This window comes from Mandrillus leucophaeus, unplaced genomic scaffold, assembly GCF_000951045.1.
Source record: "Mandrillus leucophaeus isolate KB7577 unplaced genomic scaffold, Mleu.le_1.0 Scaffold321, whole genome shotgun sequence".
NCBI lineage: Eukaryota > Metazoa > Chordata > Mammalia > Primates > Cercopithecidae > Mandrillus > Mandrillus leucophaeus.
The window spans coordinates 460,834-488,737 of record NW_012103377.1 but is presented as its reverse complement, the minus strand read 5'-3'; the positions used below and the strand labels follow the sequence as shown (position 1 = coordinate 488,737).

Genomic DNA, 27,904 nt, shown 5'->3' with positions numbered 1-27,904 from the left:
ATAAAAATACCAGCAGACAACTAGTCTGGGGACAGAGCTGGGAAGTCTGCATCAGCCCATGAGATATTAAGACTGACCACGTTTTGTTTCCCTCTCACACAGCTTTCTACAAGTTCTGATTAAAGTCAGAAATAGACACAATGATGTGGTTCCTACAATGGCGCAAGGAGTGATTGAATACAAGGAGAAGTTTGGGTTTGATCCTTTCATTAGCACTAACATCCAGTATTTTCTGGATCGGTTTTATACCAACCGCATCTCGTTCCGCATGCTTATTAATCAGCACAGTAAGTTGGGGTTTGTTGGTCCAGTTTTGAAAAGGTAACCATAGTGATTTCTCCCAAATGTTTTCCTGTTGTTAATTTACTGACCTGCATTTTTGGTTGTAGAAATTTCATTTCTAGTTTAGTTTTTCCTAAGTGAATCCTAGCCATTGAAAAGCTATTAATTTGTATTCTTGGTTAAAAGAAATTTTTGAAAGGCTTTTATGAGGCTCACATTAGAGACAGGACCACTGCGTACCTTTTGAGTCTCTGCTGATACAGCCCTGATGGGGATGGGGGACCGCCTTTAATGGCAGCCGGGCCTTCATCTCTGAATACTTTTATGTATCTCAGGTTGTATTCTTTTCTTTATCCTGGATGTTATGTGTTTTCCTTTTTAGTTTTAAAAACATTAACACTGGGAATATTGAATTGGATGTTGGTGATAGGAGCCATCAGTTCTTTGTTTCACAGTGATCAGTGAATTCAGATTAAGCCAGACTGTCAGCCCATAATCCCGTACTGAGAATTTTAGTCTGCTCTTTAGGGTACTAAGCAGATATGAAAAAAACAACTAAAATTCCCTACACACAAAAAACTTTTTGGCTTATCTTCAGCACTGTCTCTTTGGCTGATTTTATAATCCTTAAGGAAAAGCATCCACATGTCTAGAGCGTAATTCACCCTGTTTGCTGCATTACAAAGTGGACAAAGTGTCTTTATTTTACTAATTTGATTTATTTGGATAAGTGAATGTTACACAACTGTTAAATGTGGCTTTATATTAAATGTATATCCTCAAAATGGAAATGTATGACAATTCACAGGAATAAAAGAGCCTAAATACTATTCAACTAAATACTTAGATAACTCCAATTGCTTTCTGATCTAAATACACGTGTACACATATATACGTGCATGTTTTTAGGTCATTAGTTAAGCCTACACACCTCTGTTTTTCTTCACCTTAATCAGTTGGAACTTTATTAATTGGCCTAATGCCTGTATTTATCATTTTTCATAGTTTAAAATCTCCCCTGTTTTATTTAGGCATCCTTCTTTTGTTAGTCACAATTTTTGCTTCGTTTAAAAATAACACCTATAAATATTTGGATGCAGATTGCTTTTTCTTTGGGGCTTATTTTGGCTTTTATTCAGAAACAAAATTTTGCAAATCTTGTATATTGTGAAATTATCTGAGTGTATTTTTAAAAATACTTGAACAAGTATTGTTTGTGTATACAACATTGAAACATAATCTTCTTGGGGGAGGCATCTGAAAAGCTGCCAGCAAAGACATTTTACAGGCTTGTCCAAATGGTATAGACTACGTGTTCTAAATATTTAATGAAAGTAGGAATAAGTGTCTGGAGTAGTACTAAGAAGGTGGGTATACTTGACTAAGGATGAAAGTAAGTTTCTTCATCCATGTCACATTGGGAGCGGAAGAATGGGTTGGGCACCTGGCACATGTCACTACTTTAGAACCTGCTGACTGCAGCTGACAGACCTTAAAGCACATCCTCCTCCTTCATTGACCAATAAGAGTTGCTCACCCATGAATTGTGTGTATTCCATTGCTCTAAGTTGCTGTGGATGCTAAAATGATTTTTACAAGTAAGAGATCCTTTCTAAACATAAGCCCCTGTATTTCCCTGCGTGACCATCCCAGCCTGCTGTGTTTTAATCCCCTCCCTTTCCTTTTGTGTTCGTCTAGCACTTCTGTTTGGGGGTGACACTAATCCTGTTCATCCTAAACACATAGGAAGTATTGATCCCACCTGTAATGTGGCGGATGTGGTGAAAGGTAAGGAGACCGTTGTAATGGTATCGATTACATTACAAATTGGATCGTGGTTTATTTGAGGCAACTTGTCTATAGGGTTATTTTGCAGTGCAGTCTGCTGATTCATCAGGTCACTCTGGGCCCAAGCCACCTGATCCAGATGAAATGTTCTTTCTAGGCAGTTCAGGAAAGATGCATAATTGGTAATGCTCAAAATGTGAGTTTCTACTTTATTGGTTAGAGTTTCATTTGTAGTTCTGTCTCAAACAGTAAACCTTTAAGTAAGATTCTGAGTGCCACTGTTATCTGAAAATTTCAGAGAATCCAAATTCTTGTCATAAAATTAGGTTGAATTCACATGTCTATAAAATTTAAACATCTTTCTGTTGTTCACATCTGGCTTTAGAATTTATGTGGCATGTAAGTTTCATGGGTTCATTGGACATTAAGCTAGACATTGTTCCAGTATCCTCTGGGAAGAACCAAGCCCTATATCCGTAAGTCCCTGGTACCCAGGCACTTTGAATTTGAACAGCAGTTTCTTCATTATTTATTCATTTAAGATCAATGCTGTCTCCAAGAAACCTTCCTGGTTCTGAGCGATCCACCAGGTACCTCTTCAGTTTTCTTCAGTGTTATGGTTACTTTGTGCAACCTCATATCCCCAAATTGTCCCTTTCTGCAGATTATATCTCCTGTGTTAGCCTTTATCTCACTTCTCTAAACACTCACCTCACAAGTTTCATGGGTGCAATTCTCTCTGATCTTCATCAAGGATCTTCGTTGCTCTTCAGCAGCCATGGCAAAGGAAAAGCTCTGCAATTTGTTTACCGTGGGCATTCCTAAACCCAGGGAGGAGGACCAGACCTCTTGGTTTTAGCTTAGCCTAGGATTGTCAAGCTGCGCTGGCCTTTGTTGAGTCACAACACATTTACTCACGTTATTTCAGTTATAAGGTGAATCAGCCCAGCCTCAGCTCTCTAGGAATCCTATTGGTTGCTCTCTCACAAGATAACTTTGTGGTTCATCAGAACCTCCAAAGGCCTCCAGGGGCAAGGAGGAAAGGGTCAGGCTTATCATAGCTTATATGTTCATTAGGCCCTAGCTCAGTGCCTTTTATGAAACAGAAAACTTGGTTCAGACAGTTGATTACCCCTTTGAGAAAAAGGCATAATTTAGAAAGCAAAAGTGCATTGTGATATATGGTATGTGTGCCTTTTCTCTTGAACTGTAACCAATTTGAGGTCAGGGTTTGTGTCTTACATTTGTTTTATAACTTGCATAGAACCAAGTGTAGTGCTTGTGTAGGCGATTAATAAATATTCCTTGGTTTGATACATTTTAAATCTTTTGAAAATATACTTTTAAAAACAGCTTTATTGAAATATAATCTCATATGATAAACTTCACCCATTTAAAATGCTCAATTCAGTGGTTTTTAGTGTATTCACAGAGTTGTGCAACCATCACTACAATCCAATTGTAGAACATTTTCTTTTTTTTTCTTTCTTGTTTTTTTTTGAGATGGAGTCTCTGTCGCCCAGGCTGGAGTGCAGTGGCGCGATCTCGGCTCACTGCAAGCTCCGCCCTTCGGGTTCAAGCGATTCTCCTGCCTCAGCCCCCCGAGTAGCTGGGATTACAGGCGCACGCCACCACGCCTGGCTAATTTTTGTATTTTTAGTAGAGACAGGGTTTCACCATGTTGGCCAGGATGGTCTCGATCTCCTGACCTCGTGATCCACCCGCCTTGGCCTCCCAAAGTGCTGGGATTACAGGCGTGAGCTACCACGCCAGGCCTGTAGAACATTTTCATCACCCCAGAAAGAAACCCTGGACCCGTTAGCAGTCACTGCCTTCTACCCTTCTGTCTAGCCCTAGACAACCACTAATCTACTTTCTGACTCTATATAGATTTTCCTATTATAGACATTTCATATAAACAAAGCAATATAATATATGGTCTTTGGTAACTGGCTTCTTTCACTCAGTATAACATTTTCAAGGGTCATTGACATTGTAGTATCTTTCAGTACTTTATTCCTTTTTATGGCTGAAAAATATTCCATTGTATGAATATAACACATTTTATTTTTCTCTTCATGTTAGCTGGGTGATCTTAGACTCGGTTAAGTAACCTCTTTGGGGCTCACATTCTTCATCTGTAAAATGATGCTCTTGGTAATTCACCTATATTGTAGCGTTAAATGAATTCATATTTGTAGAACTCCTAAAGCGATGCTAGTACACAGTAAAGGCTGTAGACAGGTTTACTAGCAGCAGATAGTCCTTGGGTGTCAGACATGTCATTTGGCTTCCCATTTACGCCACTGATTCTATAATAGGTTGGTGCCTTTATTTTGTTTCTGGCATAAATTATAAAATATTTTTAAAAGTCATTTCAGGCTTTTATAAGACAGTTGGAAATTTGAACACTGCATATTTGACATTAAAAATATGTTAACTTTTTAAGTGTGATATTGGTATTTGGTGGTGTTTTTATAAAGGTGTACTAGCTTTGAGAGAGGTGTTTTAAAATATTTACACATGATATGAAATGATGTGAGATTTGCTTAAAAGTTATGCACAGGGAGGGGAGTGAAAAGGACTGGGCATTTGTTGAAAATTCTTGAGGCTGTTGATGGGCACATGGGGTTCATTATACTATGCTCTGTACTTGGGTATGTGTTTGGAATTCTTCACGGTAAACATATTAGTCTGTTCTCATGTTGCTATAAAGAACTACCTGAGACTGGGTAATTTATAAAGAAAAGAGGTTTGATTGACTCACAGTTCTGCCGGCTGTACAGGAGGCATGGCTGGGGAGGCCTCAGGAAACTTACAATCATGGCAGAAGGGTGGAGGGGAAGTAAGCACGTCTTCACTTGGTGGCAGGAGAGAGCAAGCGAAAGGGAAAGTGCTACACACTTTTAAACAACCAGATCTCGTGGGAACTCACTATCATGAGAACAGCAAGAGGGAACTCTGCCCCCCATGATCCAATCACCTCCCACCAGGCCCCACCACCAACACTCAGGATCACTATTCAACATGAGATTTGGGTGAGGGTGCAGAGCCAAACCATATCAATGAAGTTTTAAAAACACTTGTTTTCATCATCTTATTGTCTCTCCACAAATAAAGTCTTTCACTAATTTTTAGGGAGCTTTTAACCAAGAACAAATACAACCAGATAAGTAACAGGGAGTTTTATGAAACTGTTATCACTTCTATAGAACAGAGAGAGATTAAGTGGTGCTAAAGTGAGTCAGAGGTATCATAAGAGAATGTGAGGAGGAATCGACTGTGGCTTGACTTTTAACATGGAAACAATCTATCGTTTTATGGCACTTATTCTCTGTGTTTCTCTTCTCTCATATTTAGTACATATTACCCGGCCTTGTCATTATTTGTACTTTTTTTTTTTTTTTTTTTTTTGAGATGGAATCTCGTTGTGTTGCCCAGGCTGGAGTGCAATGGCGCGATCTTGGCTCACTGCAACCTCTGCCTCCTGAGTTCAAGCAATTCTCCTGCCTTAGCCTCCCAAGTAGTTGGAATTACAGGCAACCGCCATCATGCCCAGCTAATTTTTGTATTTTTGTAGAGATGAGGTTTCACCATGGTCTTGAACTCCTGACCTCAGGTGATCCTCCCACCTCAGCCTCCCAAAATGCTGGGATTACAGGCATGAGCCACTGTGCCTGGCCTATTTGTCTCTCTCTAACTAGGGTGTCAGTTTCTAAAGGTCTGGAATTATTCTTATATGCTTTTGCATCACTCCTCTTAGGGTCAGAAGTTTTGTACCAAAAAGTAGCTGAAGATTATATGAAGAATAGTTCAATACGTATTTGAAAGAAAACACTGGAAGTTTATGCCAACGTCTACCTCATAGCCTCCTGTTTGCTTTGTCCCTTTTAGTCACAATTTTGACCCTGAGCCACAGTCCCCTCCTTTTTCTTCCTTCTTCCTGTACCCACAGCTTTATCTTCAGTCTTTCTCCTGCCCTTATTAACTGTATTATACCCATTATTGTACTGTGAACAGAGTTGACTGCTTCTTCTTCTTTAATCATTTCTGCCGCTCACTGGCATAATTAAAGCTTGGAGTTCCTAGTGAAGCCCTATACAATAACAGTCACTTCTTGTGCCCTTCTGTGACTCAAAATCCCCCTTCCCCCAGCACACACACACACACGCATGGACATGTACACACATACAAATCCCACCCCCACACTCATGGGGTCAGCAGGAAGGGCTGGCACGCTCCCCATTCCCCACACCTCTCTCAAACCATGTTTTTTCATCTCTCAACAGCATCTTCCCTTAAGGAAAAAACACTGGAGTTGGTTTCAGATTCTGAAAGTGTATAACCCTCTAAAGCAGCAGTCACACAATCAACTTTCTGACATCCTTCATTCCCTTCATAAATGATGGATACCATACCCACAGCACACGAAATACTCTTGGCTTATATGCATTTTCTGGAATGCTTTTGTACTTCTGCTTCCACCTGGTGAGGTGCATGCTTACTAAGGGTAACTTATTTGTACCCAAGCCATTGGTGTAAGTTATACTCACTGTTGTGACTATATAATTTATTTAAATGTTACGTAAACTGAAGAAATATATATACATAAAAGAGACTTATTTCTGTTAAAACCAAGTTGAATGCTTTGGAAGGACTCTTAAAAATGTTATGAAATTACCGTGAGTAAGAAAACGATTAGATTACATGGCAACACAGAGTAAAAATCTTACCTGGAATTCATACCCAGGTTGCCTCACAAGTATCTTTAAGTTTATTATACTTTAAAGAAATAGGAATTAGAATTCATAGATGTAAGTGATATTCTTCATCCAAGAAAGACGAACTGGAACCCCAAACTGATCCACATTCAAAGGAAAGGCCTTATGTGAATATATTGACAGAGAAATAAATTGTATGTTCAAATGTGCATTTTAAGTTAATGTTTATGATAGTAATCAAATTTTATGGTTTCCCACTTTACCCAACATTTCTGTTAATCATCCAACTCCTTTTCCCAGTTGGGACAGTTAAGAAGACTATTGCCATATTACCAAAACCATAAAAGTGCTCATCAAAGAAAGTTCAGAAAATGTGGGAAAAGGGAGAAGAGAATAAAAATTACCCATTTTCATAATTTAGTGAGAACATTGTTTTATACATTTGAACTCATCAGATTTATAGATAGGTGTGCAGCTGCAAATATTGTGTCTAATCTTTGTCTCCGTGAAATCCATAGTATTTGTGTATTTCTCTATCTCCAGCACTAATGCCCATCACACACACCCTTCCTGGCTGAATTCAATACCCCATGGTAGAAGCCTCTATCCTGCTGTCTGCGTCAATATTGTTGGAGTTCTTCCTGTGTTTAATCTGTGATACTCATTATCTGTATATTCAAATGGTCTTTCCAGCCAAGTGTGCATAACCTTTATTTCGCAGTGGGGGATTGGCCTTATATCAGTTACTTTTTCTACCCTGGCAAATGGGCTAGGCAACCTAGAAGGAAACCTGCAGGCCTCTTTTTTCCTTGTAGACCAAAGCACATGTCTCCAGTGAACTGTCTGCTTCATTTCCTGTGGACCCTCCTCTTAATTTTTTGAGCATCAAATACTTATGCAGAAGCTATTTCTAGCTCCAAGTAAGACTGAGAGAGAATAAAGAAGGCACAGAGCACCAAAGGTCGAAAGGCCTGAAATTTCTTCTGTGTCTTCTAGCTAAAAGGCACTGGAGTCTCCATCCCCAAATGCCCCAGGAGCAACCATCAGAAAGTCTCAAGAGGCCCAGGCCTCACCAGCTCTTCTTACCAATCCCTGCCAAGTGTTGCCAAGGAAAGGAAGAAATGGATGTCAGCCTCTTTTGACTCTTAGTGAAGTCTTACTATTGCCTTCCTCTTTTTAGAGTAGTTAATATTTTCACCCTGGCTTTTTACCTTCTTCCACTATCCTCTGAGATTTCTTAGTTAATCTTCTAACTCAGAATCTCTATAGCTAATCTTTTATTTCCTTCCTTTTGTTTTAAGCAGTTAGATGTTGCAAGAGTAAGGGCTCTGGGTTTTAATGACAGCCCTACTAATGATTTTCTTAGCTGTGAAGATCCTACATGGTTTAAGCATAGTCGGGTGTCCAGCCCAAATGACCCTGTGTGGGCATGTGTGGGTGAGCCTCTTTGTATGCACACATGTGTGTTTTATAGGTTTAATACATGTTGGTCGGGTGCAGTGGCTCACACCTGTAATCCCAGCACTTTGGGAGGCCGAGGGGGGTGGATCACCTGAGGTCAGGAGTTCGAGACCAGCCTGGCCAACATGGTGAAACCCCATCTCTACTAAAAATACAAAAGTTAGATGGGCATGGTGGCAGACACCTGTAATCCCAGCTACTCAGGAGGCTGAGGCAGGAGAATTGCTTGAACCCAGGAGATGGAGGTTGCAGTGAGCCGAGATCACACCATTACACTCCAGCCTGGGCAACAAGAGTGAAACTCCGTCTCAAACAAACAGACAAACAAACAACAACAACAAAGCAAGTGTTAAGCCCACTCCCATCCTCAGATCTCTTGAGACAGATTACAGAAAACTATGTAGAAGAGTAGAGACAATATTTTTATTTTTGACTAGACAGTTGTATCAACGTATAAAAATGGGGTGCATCTTGTGTAGCATTAATTGAATGTGCAGAACACTGAAGCATGCCTCCTTGCTGCTTATTTAGCACATTAATATCTACCTTTACACATCTGCAAATTATAGACTCCAGGTAGTGAATGCTAGAATTAGTGTTGTAAAGCAGGTCCTATTATCCTTTGGGAGGTGCCTTCCATTGTGACCCTTTTCCCTCCTTTCTTTGTAAGAAACTAGGAAATAAAATGGAAAATCCTGCTGTAAGATCATTTTAAAGGTATATACTTAAATACTTGGTATAAAAATCAATTCTCGCAGTGATGCTAAGTTGCCTGTGTTGTTCCTACATGCTATTATTGCTTAATATAATAGCACACAAATGGTATCCTCAGAGCGCGTGACATTATTCTGGTTCAGAAATAATGTCTTGTGCTCTCACTTTGGGCTCTTCAGGTTACAAGTAACAGAGACCCACTCATGCTAGCTCAAGAAAGATTTATCAAAAGAACCTGGTAGGTCCCGTGATAATCCAAGGACAGGAAGCACTTTACAGTTGGGGCTATAGAGATTGGAATTATCAGCCTGGCCAACGTGGTGAAATCCCGTCTCTGCTCAAAATACCAAAATTAGCCAGGTATGGTGGCATGTGCCTGTAATCCCAGCAACTCTGGAGGCTGAGGCAGGAGAATTGCTTCAACACGGGAGGCGGAGGCTGCAGTGAGTTGAGATTGCACCACTGCACTCCAGCCTGGGTGACAGAGTGAGACTCCATCAGAAAAAAAAAAAAAAAGAAATTGGAATTAGGAAACAGAAAACAAGGTTGTTTTCTGTGTATCTTTGCAACTGGAGCTGCCAAGTCATGGCCTCTCCGCCTTTCTCCATGCCTGCTGCATTTACCTGTTTTTGTCTGTATACTGGATGACTCAGTGGCATCTTGTTGGGCACTCTAGTCCTTCACAGATCTCATGATAATTCTCAGTGTACCCTTTTGGCTTCTGCCCTGCCTGATCACCCCAACTGTCTTGATTCTAAATTCCCAAAAGATGCATTTAATTAACTCAGCTTATCTTTTTTTTTTCTCCCTATGATCACAAGTTTTAGGATTCTGATCAGTCTGGAGATTGGTTGCCCTTACATTGGATGTTCTACTCCCATTTGCCCAGTCTGCTGTGGTTTGGAGCATGAGATGTGGGGGCCTACTCCTTTAAAAAATCCCCATTGGATCCCACTCAGGATGGGTTTGGGATAGGAAGGATGATGATAGACATGCCTTATTAGAATTTCTCTGAGACTTGAAAGTGTTCCTAAAAGGCAGCATATCACTTCCAGAAGGTGCGGTGCGGGTCAGTGTTGTCTTTGTGGGCTTCCACCATGGTGCACTGTGGCCAGGGCCAAAAAGTGCAGAAGGTGAATATAGCCCATCAGCCTTACCTTCATCTTCAGATACTTGCAAAATAGATCTCGGATTCAGGTATGACTCTATGAGCAAGTGAATATGCTGATAGAGGGCCATATCATTGGTTTAGATGAGTCTGTAAACCTCGTATCAGATGATGCAGAAGAGATTCATTGTGAAACAAAGCCAAGAAAACCCCTGGGTCAGATCGTGCTAAAGGAGATCATATTCTGCCACAAAATGTCTCTAACCAGAAATGATCAAGGAAGTGAGAAACTATTGAGAAATTGTTTTTTTAGGTGTCCTTTGTTGGGAGTATAGTTCTAAAATGTCTGTTCAGATTGTTTCCCTTATCCATATATATTATTACCAGATGACAATAAATGCTGTGGGATTGTTTTTATTAAGAAAATATAAATAAAACAATTAAAAACAGCCTATCAGCACTTTTCTAATGTTTTCTGGTCATTTACATTTACCTTTTTCTGACAGTGGCTTCTTAAACTTCAGCTTTATGATTTTCTGTATTCTATTAGACTCAAAGTTAGGGATCTTGGCACCTTCATTTTAATTTTTTCAACAGTCACTCAAATTCATCCTAGTCCAGCCTCTCATATTTGTTGTCTCAAGTGATTGCATGTATTCAAGATAGAGGCTAATTAATATTTGATAACAGAGTTCTGTGGTGAATTTTGAATAGGAAAATCTGATAAAGCAACCTCCATTATCTATTTAATTTTCCTGTGTGCTATTTATTAAAACGGATTCATGGCTAGTTTGGTTCTGTTGGGCTGATTTCTGTGTGAACCTTCACCCTGTTCTCAGCCTTTTAAAATTTTAGTCTTGGCCGGGCGTGGTGGCTCACGCCTGTAATCCCAGCACTTTGGGAGGCCGAGGCAGGCGGATCACGAGGTCAGGAGACCAAGACCATCCTGGCTAACAAGGTGAAACCCCGTCTCTACTAAAAATACAAAAAATTAGCCAGGCATGGTGGCAGGCACCTGTAGTCCCAGCTACTTGGGAGGCTGAGGCAGGAGAATGATGTGAACCTGGGAGGCGGAGCTTGCAGTGAGCCGAGATCACGCCACTGTACTCCAGCCTGGGCAACAGAGCCAGACTCTGTCTTAAAAAAAAAAAATTTTTGATTCATGTATTTACAGTTTAGTTATTTTAACCTGGGGAAGTATGTATGAGCCACACCTACAGTTTTGTTAATTATTTTATAATCAATACCTTAAAACCCTTGAAAACAGATTCCTAAAATAAGGCATATAATTTATATTCAACGGCAATAATAATTTTCTAATATTTTCTTCTAAAGATTGATGGTAAATATTGGCTCCAATATATTGCACATAAAATAATTTGGCAGTTATCTTTTTTGATATTTTGATATCTAAATTTAAAAAATAGAAAAGTTTGATTAGAAAGCTTATTATAAGTAGAATTTGCATTTTACTCTAAGTGTAAATTACAAGCCATTAGTTGAATTTTGGTTTTGATGGTGATTTCTTAAAGCTTTTTCATTTTTATGTTAAATTATTTTACTTAAACAGAAATATCCTGTTTGAGTATATAAGTGCTGTCACCCCAGTACCTCATAAGCATTCGTGTCCTAGGAGAGATGAGTGGCAGAATTAGTGTGACTCAGACTTGACTTTCCAGGGAAGTGGTCTAGCTTCTCTTCCAAATTACCTGCTAAATTTTAAGAATGTGGACTCTCAGGCTTCAACATAGAGCTACTGCCTCAGAATTTCCAGGGGTTCCTTTCATAATCTGTACTCTTTCTTTCAAACCTGGTAACGAATCCCACACACAGCTAGACTGGGGAATGACTCTAGGCCTCTAATTCCCAGTCTCACCAAAAGGAACACCCCCTGTCAATGTAGTTTACTGCATGTTGAGAACTTAATCATGGGCCAGAGGATCGTTCCATTTAACAAATGCTCACTAAGTGTGTATTGTGTCCCAGGCACTGCAACATGCATTGTGTCCAAGGAATTTACAAAGATGCATAGTATATAGATAATATCATTATTGCCCTTTTGGCTAGCTGGTGTATGTGAGTCTACATTGTGATGACTTGAGTTCTTCAAGGATCATCATGCAATTCTTAATTATAGCATTGATACACTATATTTTGTAGTGATGCTTTAAAAATTCTTAATCACACGTGGTTTTAGGAGCTGTACTGGGTCTTTGTGTTTTGAGTTGGCTGCTTCTGTCCGGGCTTGGTCTTTCACATGTTAAATTTGTGTAGCACGTTTTCTTAACAGCGCTGTCATAATCATGCTACTGGGCAAGCGAATTCCATGAGAAATTAGGACATTTAGTGGGTGTAGATTATTTTTGTTTGGTAGTGAATGGAAGAGCACTGTTTAAACATCTTTATTACATACCTAGAGGAGTTGTTTTGTGGAGATGTGTTGGCTTTGTGTATGGATAATGAATGATCGTTTTTAGGTTTCAGTGTTTGTGATCTTGGAAATTCCTGTTCAACTTTGTGCTTTCACGTCACTAGGTGGAGATGTAGCATTGTTTGGTGGCATAGGCTAAGCAAGAGGAGTGAGTCTTGATTTCTCTTCTTTTGACAAAAGTACTTTAGAGATATTTGATAAGGTTTATTATAGCCTAGGAAAACACTTGTAAATTTAGTATAATTCAAAATTTTTAACTTTCTTTCTTTTTCAGGGTTGAAATTCAATCCTACTTAAGTGTCTATTTTCATACTGACCAACTCTTTGAAACATTTTTTTTCTCCTCTTACTGCTGTTTCCTTTTTGCTGTCCCTCATTATTTCACCTTGTCTGAGTTATTTTAATATCTCTATCTTTGGTTCTTTATAGGGATTTAATTCTAAAAGTTTAGTAAAAGAATCAGAATTCTTACTCTGAGGTCAAATAATAGATAAAATTTTAATTTGGTAGCAATATGAAGTCAATGAACCAAAATTTATAGTCTGAACATACCCTAATCTTATCTTTGTATTATTGTAGGTTAATAATGTCAATTTTTAACATTGACATTCTGTAGGGCTTACTTTTCCCCCTTTCCTTCCTTCCTTCCTTCTTTTTCTCACCTCTTGAATATTAAACAAGCACAATATCTACTTTTGCACAGTATTGATGTGGGGAATATAAAGGAAATAAGAGCCTGTCTCCAAAGAGCTGATAATCCTGTTGAGAACATTCCAAATGCGCCCACGAAGCAGCAATTTTCTACTCCTAGGTATATACCCAAGAGAAATGAAGGCATATGTTCACACAAATGTTTGGACATGAAGGTTCATAGCAGCACTATTCATAATAGCCAAAAAGTGGAAACAACCCAGATGTCTACCAGCTGATGAATGGATAAAGAAAATATGGTATACTTGCACAATGGAATATAATATAGCAATAAAAAGAAATGAGGTTCTGATACATGCTATGATGTAGATGATGCTTGAAAACATGCTGGTGGAAGAAGCCAGTCACAGAAGACCGCATATTATTCCGTTTATGTAAAAAGTCCAGAATAGCAAATCTATAGAGACAAAGTAGATCCATGGTTGCCTAGGGCTGGGTGGAGGGGAGTAACTGCTAACGGGTTTGGAACTTCTTTTGGTAGTGATGAAAATGTAAACTTGATTATAGTGATTAATGCACAGCTCTGACTATATACTAAAAACCACTGAGTTGTATGTACTTTTTTTTTTTTGAGATGGAGTCTCACTCTGTTACCCAGGCTGGAATGCAGTGGCGTGATCTCGGCTCACTGCAACCTCTGCCTCCCAGGTCCAAGTAGTTCTCCTGCCTCAACCTCCTGAGTAGCTAGGACTACAGGCACCCGCCACCATGCCTGGCTAATTTTTGTATTTTTGGTAGAGAAGGGGTGTCACCATGTTGGTCAGGCTGGTCTCGAACTCCTGACCTCAAGTGATCCCCCTGCCTCGGCCTCCCAAAGTGCTGGGATTACAGGTGTGAGCCACTGCGCCCGGCCGTGTGTACACTTTACTTTCAGTGAGTGAATTGTATGGTATAAGAATTATCTCCAATAAAGATTTTTTAAAAGTAAACTTTACTTTCAATGAGTGAATTGTATGGTATAATAATTATCTCCAATAAAGATTTTTTAAAAGTAAATTACCAAAAGGTTTAAAATTTATCAAACCAAGGATTTTAAAAAATTTTTAATTTATTTTTATTTATTTATTTTTTATTTTGAGATGGAGTCTCACTCTGTCCCCCAGGCTGGAGTGCGGTGGCACGATCTCGGCTCACTGCAACCTCTACCTCCTGGGTTCAAGCAATTCTCCTGCCTCAGCCTCCCAACTAGCCTCCCAACTAGCTGGGATTACAGACACTCACCACCATGCATGGCTAATTTTTGTATTTTTAGTAGAGACGGGGTTTCACCATGTTGGCCTGGCTGGTCTTGAACTCCCGGCCTCAAGTGATCAGCCCACCTCGGCCTCCCAAAGTCCTGGGTTTACAGGCGTGAGCCACTGCACCTGGCTCAAGGACTGTTTGTTGACCATCTACATAGGCACTATACGAAGTTCTATGCAAGTTATAAAACAAGTGTTAAGACACAAACACTGACCTCAGATTGTTTACAGTTCGAGAGAAAAGGCATACATGCAGTATCCAATGTCTTGTAATGCACCTTTACTTTCTGAATTTGCTCCCCATCTTTGAATCTCCTGAATTCTGTCTTCCAGCTATTTCTGTAATGGCTCTGATCTTCTTACCATATGTTTTTTATTTTATCCTTTAAAAAGTGAACTGTTGCTCCTCAGACTTTGATAAATATCAGCCTCAGCCTGTTACCTTTAACTAATTGAAAGGACCTTTTAAAGTGATAGTGGCATCTCCAGTAATTTAAATTGTGTGGCTCATGGAAATCCATTCATTCAGCAAATACTTACTGAGGTTTCACTTACAAATAACTCTGGCAAATCACAAGACTGTTGGCATTATTATTTTTAAGATCATGACAAATATTATTTTGCTACAATTTAGTCAGGTTGCATGGTGCTTGGAAAGTATAGTCTTGAGTTCCTAAATTTTCATGAAAAATATCTTCTGGTAATAGTTATAAGTTAAACAAATATGTGTTTGGTATAGAGCTAGTTGAATTGCCAGTATTCTAGTATGTTGCCATTGTTATGGTCATTAAGACTTTAAGAAAAGAAAGCCAGGCACGGTGGCTCATGCCTGTAATCCCAGCACTTTTGGGAGGCCAAAGTGGGTGGATCACCTGAGGTCAGGAGTTCGAGACCAGCCTGGCCAACATAGTGAAACCTCATCTCTACTAAAAATACAAAAATTAGCCGGACGTGGTGCCATCCGCCTGTAATCCCAGCTACTCGGGAGGCTGAGGCAGGAGAATCGCTTGAGCCTGGGAGACGGAGGTTGCAGTGAGCCGATATGGCACCACTGCACTCCAGCCTGGGCAACAGAGTAAGACTCTGTCTCAAAAAACAAACAAACAAAAAAATCCTTTAAGAAAAGAGAGATTAGCTGGGCATGGTGGCATGTGCCTGTAAGGCCAGCTACTTGGGAGGCTGAGGTGGGAGGACTGCTTGAGCCCAGTAGTTCGAGCCTACAGTGAGCTATGATCACACCACTGTACTCTAGCCTAGGCGACAGAGTGAGACGCTGTCTTGGAAAAAATAGAAAAGAGAACTTTTGTTTTAGTCATGGTAATTCTATTAAAGCCACAAAAGGATATTTTGTAAAAGGTTGTAGTTGATTAATTCTACATCCATCTGTTTAGACAGTTTCTTTATCTTATATACCTATAGATATATACATGCACATGCATGCACACACACACACACATACATGCTTGTGCCTATATGTTATTAGTGCAGCAGCTAAACTTTTTCCTTTTCTTGTAGATGCATATGAAACAGCCAAGATGCTGTGTGAACAGTATTACCTGGTAGCTCCAGAGCTGGAAGTTGAAGAATTCAATGGTAAAAGAAAACTAATTTTAACCTTACATTCAAAAAAGCTGACTAAGAAGCTCTTTATACCTAAGCCATATTTCAGTGAGATCCAAAATTTTTTCATTTTCTTATATATTTTGTAAACTTTCTGTGCCTTTGGTCAACCAGATATATTATTGTAAGGAGTTTTTATACAGGAATGTGTAATGTGTTAGACCCCAGAATTCTTGGAACAGAAGTAATCAAGGTAGAGTATGTACAAAGGTATAAATAGGCTCTTCTCAAAGTAACAAATGCAAACAGTCAATAAACATATGGAAAAGTGTTTAACTTCACTAATCAAGGAAGTACAAACAAAAACACAGACAAATGCCTTTTTTTTTTTTTCTTTTTTGAGAAGGAGTCTCACTCTGCTGCCCAGGCTGGAGTACAGTGGTGTGATCTCAGCTCACTGCAGCCTCTGCCTTCCAGGTTCAAGTGATTCTCCTGCCTCAGGCCCCTGAGTAGCTGGGATTACAGGTGCCTGCCACCATGCCTGGCTAATTTTTGTATTTTTAGTAGAGACGAGGTTTCACCATGTTGGCCAGGCTGGTCTTGAGCTCCTGACCTCAGGTGATCCACCCGCCTCGGCCTCCCAAAGTGCTGGGATTACAGTTGAGAGCCACCGCGCCCGGCCAGAAATGCCATTTTTGTCTTTCAAAATGACAGTGATTAAAACATTTTAATGCCTTGAATTTGTGCCCACAAAAATACTTTCTCACCAGCACATATATTTCTTGTATAAGCTTAAAGTGGCCGGGCGCGGTGGCTCAAGCCTGTAATCCCAGCACTTTGGGAGGCCGAGACGGGCGGATCACAAGGTCAGGAGATCGAGACCATCCTGGCTAACACGGTGAAACCCCGTCTCTACTAAAAAATACAAAAAAATAGCCGGGCGAGGTGGCGGGCGCCTGTAGTCCCAGCTACTCGGGAGGCTGAGGCAGGAGAATGGCGTGAACCCGGGAGGCGGAGCTTGCAGTGAGCTGAGATCCGGCCACTGCACTCCAGCCTGGGCGACAGAGCGAGACTCCTTCTCAAAAAAAAAAAAAAAAAAAAAGCTTACAGTGGTATACCCTTTCTAAAAAATGCCAACAATGTTCTTTCTGTTTGGCCCAGTAAATAAGTTAATAATGGTCATATTCTTTGGTCCAGTAAATTAAACTTCAGAACATTTATTATAAGAAAATAGAGGCTGGACACGGTGGTTCATGCCTGTAATCCCAGTACTCTGGGAGGCCAAAGTGGGTAGATCTCTTGAGTCCAGGAGTTTAAGACCAGCCCGAGTGACATGGCGAAACCCCATCTCTACAAAAAATACAAAAATTAGCCAGGCGTGGTAGCACATGCTTGTATTCTCAGCTGCTTGGGAGGCTGAGGCAGGAGAATCACTTGAACCCAGGAGGCGGAGGTTGCAGTGAGCTGAGATAGTGCCATAGCACTCCACCCTCGGCAATAGAGTGAAACCCCATCTCAAAAAACAAACAAAAATATATGAAAATAGAGATGTACAGATTTATGTACAAGATTGATGATCACAGTAGTTTTCTTATAAAGTTAGAAAACAACCCAAGTTTTCCACAATAGAGCATTGTTTAACTGAATTGTGGTACACCTATAATTTAGAATACTATGCAGCCCTTTAAAATGATGCTTTAAACGAATAATGTATGGGAAAAATTGAGATGTTTTTAAAAAATACAGGCTATAAAAGTTTATAATAGTGGAAGTTCATTGAAAAATATTTTGAAGGATTTATACTACCAAAATACAAATAGCAGCTCTCTGGGTAATGGGGTTACAGATGATTTTTATGTTCATCATATGATTGCATATTTATTTACATATTCCTTTTATTTTTTATTTGTAAATTATGGAAGAGACATGCTCATCACAAAAATACAAATACAGAAATGTGAGTGAAAAGGGAAATCCCCCACTACTTTCTCGGTCCCATACAGAGTTTTGGTTTTTGCATAAAGCATGTATAGCTTTAACCCTATTTATAACGTGTTTTTCACTTCACCTTGAAGACCTTTGCAAGTATTAATCTCATTTAGAGATTATCCATAGTGTAGCTTACCATAATTTATTTAACTATTTTCCTATGGGTATACATTTAGGATTTCCGGTTTTCCTATATTCCATATAATGAGCTATGAAAGAGTGTGAGAGGTGGGGAGGGTGGAAAAATTTGTGAACATATGAAAGTATTTCTGCAGGTTGGATTCCTAGATGTGGAATGACGGGGTGTGAGCATTTACAATTAAAGATAAACCAGGCCAGGCATGGTGGCTCACACCTGTAATCCCAGCACTTTGGGCGGCTGAGGCAGGAGAATCTCTTGAGCCCAGGAGTTCGAGACCAGCCTGGGCAAGATAGCAAAACCCTGTCTCTACACAAAATAGAAAAATTAGCTGGGCATAGTGGCATGTGTCTGTAATCCCAGCTACTCAGGAGGCTGAAGTGGGAGGATCGCTTGAGCCCAGGAGGTAAGAGGCTGCAGTGAGCCGAGATCACATGACTGCATTCCAGCCTGGGTGACAGAGCAAGACCCTGTCTCAAAAAAAAAAAAAAAAAAAAAGAAAGATAAACCAAATTCCCCCTCAGAAGTACATTAAAAATGTATTTCTCTTATAATGAGATTAAACTATGAAAGGAGTTCAGGCTGCTGTTGAAGGACATGGCCCCTCCATTTGACTAGAAGGCATGAAGTCAAAGCTGCTTTCAAGGTCTCTTGAGTTCTCTGAGAAGAGTCATATCCCCATTGAATAAATACACTACCAGGACCAAGTGGGCTTGTCTGGAGTGTTCCTGATGAGAACCATCTTAATATTCTCTCTCTCTCTTCATACGAACTAGGCAGGAGCTGACCTCACATCCACAGGTAGTAACAAATTGCTCTTTTGCGTGAGTGGCAGCCTCCCTCATTCTAAAGGCCAAAGCAGCAGGCCTGTTCTTGCTGATTCCCAAGTGCCAGCCATGTCAGCACATTCCGTCCCCACTGAGGCTGTCATGCTGGGCAGCTCACCCACCAGGAGAGGAGCTTTCCGACTCTTTTTGGCATTGTCTCACGAATTACAGAAGCCCCCTTTCAATCATGTTCTGAAGCCCCTTGTCCTATCACTAAGATAAATGAATGCTGGTGTTTCTAGGTAGCCTCTAGCTTTATGTTGCTTTGGGTAGTGTAGTGATTATTTTTATGTATAATTTCTTAATGCTAGAGCTCTCTGTGAACATGATTAAGGAATGTGCTTTTGCCTTAACAAGTTCTATGTTGGAGATGCAGGTTGGAGGTTGATCCTGAACACCTTAAGTGGATGCTTTTTTATTTTGGAAGGAGAACTGTCTGGAAATAAAATTCCTTATATCTAATGGTATTTCTTAAATGCTGTTTCAACTAATGGCATTTGGAGCAATGATTGTACAAAATAGAGACTTTATTATTTCTGGAGTCTTAAACATGACAAACCTAGGCCATTTTTTTAATTGACTTTTTAAAATGTGCCCTTAGATGGAAAATTCATATTCTACTTATTTATAAGTCAGCAAACATCTATTAAGCATCTACTACTTAACAGCCAGCCTCGAGACCCAGAACTAGGAAAGAGTCATGGACAAAAACATCTGACATGGTTTTAAAAGGAAGGAAAGAAATCTAAACTATAATGTTCCCAAAGAAAAGTGCAAGTAATTGAGCAAGCCTTTAGATGGCTCCTAGAGAATGTTGTTTAAACTGAAAAAACAAAACAAAACAAAACAAAAAAAACCCCACTATATAAAAGGCATTTGCCTTTTCTTGAGATTTGGGGTGAAAATGTTGAATTCATAAGGCTGTTTATGTAACTAATGATGCCATTTGGTACAAGATAAACTGAGTACCCAGCTTGTTCCTCGAGCCCCATTAGAATGACAATAAAGGAGCCAGGCGCAATGGCTCACGCCTGCAATCCCAGCACTTTGGGAGGCCGAGGTGGGCGAACACCTGAGGTCAGGAGTTCGAGACCAGCCTGTCCAACATGGGGAAACCCCGTCTCTACTAAAAATACAAAAATTAGCCAGGAGTGGCAGCGCACACCTGTAATCCCAGCCACTCAGGAGGCTGAGACAGGATAATCGCTTGAACCTGGGAGGTGGAGGTTGCAGTGAGCCGAGATGGCGCCACTGCACTCCAGCCTGGGCAACAGAGCAAGACTGTCTCAAAAAATAAATAAATAAAAATAAAAATAATTGCTCTTTGAAGAGTTCAGGATTAGAATCAAAAGCTCTCGGTTCAGGTGTCCAGTTTCGGTGCCACTTCTGGGACCATGGGCAAGTCACACAGGCTTCCCAAAGCCTGTTTCCACACCGCTAAACACCACCACCCTGCTAGGAGCCAGGAAATGTTGTCAGGAGGAGTCAATTGAATAATGTATGTGAAAGCTCTTTGTAGACTGCTAAGAATCAAGCAAATGTGAACTCTAATTTATATTATTGTTAATTACTTTATTAGAGGAAGTAGCTGGTCGAAATGACAGCATTCTACCTGAGAGAGTTCATGTAGTTTCAATCTCTTAAGTGATTTTGGGTCATGAGGAGGAAGAAGGACTATATTTTTGAGCATCTACTCTGTATCCCACACTCTTCTTAGTGCTTGACCCGGGTTTTGGTGTTTCTCAGATTTTCTTCAGACGATCCATGGTGCAAGGGGAAAAAATCGTAGGTCTCTAGGGGTTTATCTGCTAGCTGCTTGAGAAAAAGTTACGTGAACCTTACATTCTATGCTATAAGACGTCTTGTTTGTCATAATTTAACAAAATTGAACACTGCCATTTAGTCCAGTTCACCAGCCCTTTGTTTATTTTCCCTGTTGCTCCACATTCCCCATGGAATTCCCCCTGGGGTCAGTGGCAGAAGGTAGCCCCCAATTTGAAAAACACCCAGTGATATCTGTCTGGCCTTCTGTAATACTCAGGATATTATGGCATAGGTGATAATATTCCAATTCTGCTCAACAAAGTTTCAAAGAGATTGAGTGATTTATCCAAGGTCACATAGCTGGTAAGTGAAGGAACGGGGTTTCACCCCAGGTTTGTTTGATTCCAAAGCATATGCTTTTGCTCAGCCCTGCCTTTAGAGGTGGAAACCCAAGTTAGCCTTTTATAGAGCTGTGTTTTACACACTTGGAAAATAGAGTGCAAACATCATTCTTGAGTTTCTCCTAGTTTGGGTCCTTATTGATTGATGGTTTTGTCTCTGTTTTCAGCCAAAGCGCCAGACAAACCTATTCAGGTGGTTTATGTGCCCTCACATCTGTTTCATATGCTATTTGAGTTGTTCAAGGTAAGTGGAATTTTAAAAACATGGAAAGAAGTCTTCATTTTAAATTACTTTGATTCAGAGCATAATGGATTCATTAGATTAGCATAAGAAAAAGGTTTTGCATAACCATTTTAAAAATTCTATTTCTGATATCCTGTGGGTTTTATAATTTGTACACTGTGAGATGAAAAATTGCTGTGTACAGTATAGTTTTCGTGAATATTAGTACATATCGATTTTGAGGCTTAATTGCACTTTAGTGATTTTATGTAAAATCCATACTGTTTTTTTCTTTAGTTATGAGATTAGAGATGCTTTTTAGTTTCCAAACCTGGCAAAGGCTTTATTGGTGGTAGCCAGATCAAAATAAAAACATGTTTATACATATTTATGCTTCTGAAAATTAACCACACTGGTACATTAGTGGTTGTTCCAATCCTGAGAGATCCTGCAACCCTTTTATAAAATATTTGAATCAATTCAGAAGATCTAAGAGAGGCAGAGAAAGATGTAGATGAGCTGGACCAAAAGAACCAGCCCCCACCACCCCACCAAATTCTTTAGACTCTGCAACTTAAGCTGTTGCTTTTGTTAATCAGTAGCTAATGACATTTACAGTAGCAGTATTACAGGCACAAGGCATTTGAGCTACAATTTCATTTCTTCCAATGCGTGAAACACTAAATTGAACACCTGAAAAATCAGTTATGCTGATTTGCTTCCAAAAATTAGAGTGTTACTGATGTAATGCTTTAAGGTTGAAATGGGCATTCAATTGTGAACTTTCTCTTCAGCAGCTGTGGCTTTTTCAGAATTTCTTTTTAACCAATATTTCTTCTACTTTTTTCAGCCAAATGATTAATTTTTGTGGGAAGCATGCATCCTTTCAGTTTTTCTGCCTCCTTTAGAGAAAAGGTGCTCTATAAATGCAGACTGATAAATAGGATTTAAAGTACACAAATGAGCCTCTGCATAGCCTCATTACATGCGATAAAAACATTCCTCTGGATTGAGTTGAATAATTTAAATACCGTAAAGCAGAAAAAAAAAAAAAGAAGAAGAAGAAGGAGAGAAAAATAAATATTTAGCATGTTGGATGAGGCTAAAACTAGGTGAAAAACAAAGTGTCAGGAGATTTTTCCTTGATTTGAGCACGTTTAGCTAAGCTCTTTAGAGGGAAAAGTGCCATAAAAATCCAACTAATATTTGCCCCAAAAAAGGGTTGTTGGGTATAAGTCATCTTGCACTTCTTTCTCTTTAAAAATTGTGGTTTGTGATTCGGCAGTATGATTAACAAAAAGATCTTATTATTTTAGAACTCAATGAGAGCGACAGTCGAACTCTATGAAGACAGAAAAGAGGGCTACCCCGCTGTTAAAACCCTCGTTACTTTGGGTAAAGAAGACTTATCCATTAAGGTAACTGTTTTATGTGCATGTATACTTTAATTATCAGTTGTGATTTAATAGTATCTAGACATTGAAAAATCAGAGGGAAGAAAATTGACATTTATTGAGTGTCCTATTTGTAAGTTCTATGCTAGATCCTTGGCTTAAGTTACCTTATTTAAACTTCATTAGAACCTTGTTATTCATGGAGTTGAACAAGACCTCAACACCAAGCCTGTTGGATCCTACTGTACGATTCGGCCACCTTTGCTTTACACTGTTCACAAAGGAACCATATGTCACTGGGGATTCAAAGTCCTTGTACATTTTAGAGTAATCTGCTATGTACTTTATTTAATGAACCCATTGCCTCCTACTAAGTATAGATCAACTTCTTTGTTTTGATTGTTAACATTTTGTACATTGCAGATCAGTGACCTAGGCGGTGGTGTCCCACTTCGAAAAATAGATCGTCTTTTTAACTACATGTATTCGACTGCTCCTAGACCCAGCCTGGAGCCTACCAGAGCTGCCCCTTTGGTAAGCATCTCAAACTGCTGCTGAAGGAAAGATCATAAACACGGGAAGGGGCTCAGAGGGAGCTGCCTCTCTCCCCAGGTTGTCACATTAGTGTAGTTGATTTAGAATGTTGCGGTTTGGAGGAGGGGGAATTTTTTGCCTTGGCTACTTTCTTTGTACTTCTATTTCCTCTCTGATTTATCTCTAAGAAACACTCCGAGCTGAGTGCCTCACTCCCAAATACAGAGAAAAAGTACCTCATCGTGGTAAGACTGCTACTGGAGCACCATTTTCCACTTTGTGCTACCCTTGGAAGGGGTAGAAGTTACCAGTGGGTGAGCAAAGGGACAGTACTGAATGCATAGCTGCCGCTTGGTCCTGCACACTCTGGCGTGCATACCACAGAGGCGCGAATCACCTAGTGCCTTGGAATCTCCACTGTCAAATTTGTTATATAATTAAAATGTTAAATTATGGAAACATTAAATTTTTATATTAAATAACATTAGCATGAAACATATAGGTAGTGTATGCGTTTTCAGAGCCCTTTCTGTCTCACTCTGGAAATAACCTTCAGCCCTATTAAGGCAGTGAGAAAAGCCTCTGGTTACCATGGTAGCATTTAGATCCTGGTAGGGCCACACTTGCTTCCCCTGCTGAGTGTTTCTAATTGACAAACAACAATTGAACCCTTTGTCATTAAACACAGCAACATATCTATCAGTCTGCAAAATGGTTCAGGGTATAAATTAAGTTTCATTTTAAAGTCCTACCTGACTGATAAGCACATAAGATTATATTTTATTTGTATGAATAAAATCAAACACTTTGCATCCTTTATTTGAGACAGAGTTTGTTAACTCAGCATGTTGGAAACAGGAAATCATTTATATAGGATTCGAGAAAATTCATGAAAGATCACGTTTGAGAGGCATTGCCTTGACTAGGCTCTGGCATGCACTTAAATACACATCAAAAGGAAAAAAGGCAGCACAAACAAATCTAGCACCTTCCCCAGTTGTTTAAAAGAAATATAGATAGTCTCTCCCAGGTCTTAAAATAGCATCTTGAGGAACTGGGGACTTGTAAGAGACCTTTAAAAATTACGCACGCACACTCCCATTGTATAGATGAGGAAATGAGGAAATGACCTTGCCCAAAGTCACTGAACTAATGAACTGCAGAGCTGGTGCTGGCCATGTCTGTGTTCTTTCCAGTGTACTATGTGGCCTTTCCTTTTGAAGAAATGCTTCCACGAGTGGCTCTCCCAGTTAAGAAACTGGCCTGTAATCCTAGCACTTTGGGAGGCCAAGGCGGGTGGATCACTTGAGGTCAGGAGTTCGAGACCAGCCTGGCCAACATGGTGAAACCCGGTCTCTACTAAAAATACATGAAAATAGTCAGGAGCAGTGGCGCACGCTTGTAATCCCAGCTACTCAGGAGGCTGAGGCACAAGAATTGCTTGAACCTGGGAGGTGGAGGTTGCAGCGAGCCAAGATTATGCCACTGCACTCCAGCCTGGGCGACAGAGCGAGACTCTGCCTCAAAAAAAAAAAAAGAAAGAAAAAGAAACTCTCCTCAGCTTTAAAGTGGGCACATGGATATGTACCACTAGAAAACATAATTTCCTCATTGAGCAACTTGCACTTTTACACCTCTGTACCTTTACACTTGCATTTCTGTTGTGAGAATATCCACCCAGCGAACTCCTGCTGATGCTTTGACCCTCTGGGAAACCTTTCCTGAACCTCAGCCAATCCGAGGTCCAGACCCCTCCTCTGCACTCTGGGAGTCTGGGCTTACACTCACATCTGCATTGGCCTCGGAGCTCTCGCCTGTTCTGTGTTGGACCTGAGGGCAGGCTCTGGGCCTTGCTTGAGCATAGAAGGCAGATTTCCTCACATCTCTTCCTAGAGTGAGCTAGTTTCTTTGCTGTGGTTACCTGAGTCACTGCTATAGATATCTCATCTTCACTACTGGCCATATTCAGCAAGTCCTAAAGCCCTCAAATAATGGAGTATGTTCTTTTACCCTCTGCCCTTTCAGTTAGACGCTACCCTGAGAGAAGGTATCAAGGAGAGATGTTAGAAAAGGGCAGAAATCCATGTAACTTCATAAAATTGCTGCTTCCAGTAGCTAGAGTACCAGCTTCGATTTATTTAGTTTTACTGTGGTAAGCACTGTGCTAAGATTTGATACTTGTTATATTATTTAATCCTTATAGCAGCTCTGAGGTCAGTTTTTTTTTTTTTTTTTTTTTTGAGACGGAGTCTTGCTCTGTCACCCATGCTGGAGTGCAGTGGCCGGATCTCAGCTCACTGCAAGCTCCGCCTCCCGGGTTCACGCCATTCTCCTGCCTCAGCCTCCCGAGTAGCTGGGACTACAGGCGCCTGCCACCTCGCCCGGCTAGTTTTTTGTGTTTTTTAGTAGAGACGGGGTTGCACCATGTTAGCCAGGATGGTCTCGATCTCGTGACCTCGTGATCCGCCCGTCTCGGCCTCCCAAAGTGCTGGGATTACAGGCTTGAGCCACCGCGCCCGGCCAGTTTTTTTTTAAAATCATATATTCAGATGAAAAATTGGTCTCAAAGAGGTTGAGCAAACTGCTCAGAGTCACACACAAAGTGGATTTCAACTTGGGTCTGTCTGAGTCTAAGGCCCATGTGACTCTATGCACATGGTCCCCTGCCCTCCTTCCTTAACCTTGTTCATAGATTTAACCAGAAGTGAGGAAGCTTGGTGTTAAAATATCTCCTTCCACACCCTGCCCCACTGCCACCGCAAACGATATTACATTTAGTTTCGATTCGTATTGTTCTTGTCCATACCTGAGACCTTTTTTTTTCTCCCTGACAGTTAGAGTTCCATGACATGGAGATATAGGAGGGTACTGAAAATTTTTTTAATCTCTAAAAATATCTGAACTATAATATACCAAAATATTCTCACATTCCTGGAACCTTAGAAGTTGCCTCTCAGAAAATTGTTTTCCTTTCCGTGTTCTCATTTTGTTACTGGTAGATTTGCACTCAGCACTGCGCTATTGATTTTCAGTTCTAAGAGCAGGGAAATCTGATCGTGGGACGTTGAAATGATGTGGTTTAGTTTTGTCATCAGGTCACATTCCTCTTGATTTGGAATGTGCTTTTTTTTTTTTTTTTTTTTTTTTTTTTTTTTTTTTTTTTTTTTGAGATGGAGTCTCGCTCTGTCACCCAGGCTGGAGTGCAGTGGTGCCATCTCAGCTCACTGCAACCTCCACCTCCCAGGTTCAAGCGATTCTCCTGCCTCAGCCTCCTGAGTAGCTGGGACTACAGTCTCCCACCACCTCGCCCAGCTAATTTTTGTAGTAGAGACGGGGTTTCGCCATGTTGGCCAGGCTGGTCACGAATTCCTGACCTCAAGTGATCTACCTGCCTCAGCCTCCCAAAGTGCTGGGATTACAGGTGTGAGCCACCGTGCCCAGCCTTGGAATGTGCTTTTTAAAAATGATAAAACTTTGCTTTTAAATGCTAAAAAAGTATTAGTCAAAAAATAGAATGTTTTTATTATTATCCAAACATATAAGACATGTTTTTGCAGGGTGAAAATAAAGAGGTTGTTTGCCATAGAAGAGGATATACATCATTGTAAAGGTTGAGTCAGTAATTTCTTTGATTTAAATCTGAATCAAGAATTTATTTTAACCTTCTCTGAATGGTCATCATATAAAATGTGTTAGCATTTGTGCATGTCTCACTGTATTAATTTTCTTTTCTCAATAGGCTGGATTTGGTTATGGTTTGCCAATTTCCCGTCTGTATGCTAGATATTTTCAAGGAGATCTGAAACTGTATTCCATGGAAGGAGTGGGTACTGATGCTGTCATTTATTTGAAGGTACTGCATTTTATTTGTTAGTATGAGGCATCTTTGCTTTTTAAAGCTTTAAGTTCTAATCACTGATTGAGAATAGCGATCGTCTCTTAGATTCATCGCAGATTTACTTCACTTACCCATGAAAACCATGTTATGCCTCACCCTTGATTCTATGCTCAGGTATAGCAAAATATGAAACGTGGAGGTATAGAAATTAAAATACTGATTTTGGCCAGGCACGGTGGCACATGCCTGTAATCCCAGCACTTTGGGAGGCTGAGGTGGGCAGATCACCTGAGGTCAGTAGTTCGAGACCAGCCTGGCCAACATGGTGAAACCCCATGTCTACTAAAAATACAAAAAATTAGCTGGTGTGGTGGTGCACGCCTCTAGTCCCAGCTTCTCAGGAGGCTGAGGCAGGAGAGTCACTTGAACCCGCAAGGCAGAGGTTGCAGTGAGCTAAGACGGTGCCGCTGTACTCTAGCCTGGGCGATAGAATGAGACTCCGTCTCAAAAGAGAAAAAAAAAAATTAAAATGCTGATTTTTAAAACTATAATTTTAAATTGTGACTTAAAAAACTGCATGCCTGTTGAAAGATCTGATCTAAAAGGAGGTAGATTTTCATAAACTGAAGTATTTTGGTCTTTGGTTTTAAAAACTCACTGGCTTTCCCAAAGTTACAAGAATTCAGTAATCATAATATGGTTAGATAAAAGGTTCATTTCATAACAAACTTCTCTGTAACACTGTCTTTCTTATTCATTGGTGATAATTGGACTTTTA

General features: G+C 40.1%; 1 protein-coding gene across 1 annotated transcript in view; it reads left to right on the top strand.

Moving 5' to 3' along the window:
- The window catches only part of PDK3 (pyruvate dehydrogenase kinase, isozyme 3), a 74,689-nt gene that overhangs the window by 38,359 nt on the left and 8,426 nt on the right, over nucleotides 1–27,904 (top strand). The window contains exons 4-10 of the mRNA XM_011987994.1: nucleotides 103–287; nucleotides 1,981–2,070; nucleotides 15,973–16,050; nucleotides 21,305–21,381; nucleotides 22,677–22,778; nucleotides 23,178–23,288; nucleotides 27,028–27,141. Coding sequence (XP_011843384.1) covers nucleotides 103–287; nucleotides 1,981–2,070; nucleotides 15,973–16,050; nucleotides 21,305–21,381; nucleotides 22,677–22,778; nucleotides 23,178–23,288; nucleotides 27,028–27,141 — 757 coding nt within the window. The remainder of the gene's footprint in view (nucleotides 1–102; nucleotides 288–1,980; nucleotides 2,071–15,972; nucleotides 16,051–21,304; nucleotides 21,382–22,676; nucleotides 22,779–23,177; nucleotides 23,289–27,027; nucleotides 27,142–27,904) is intronic.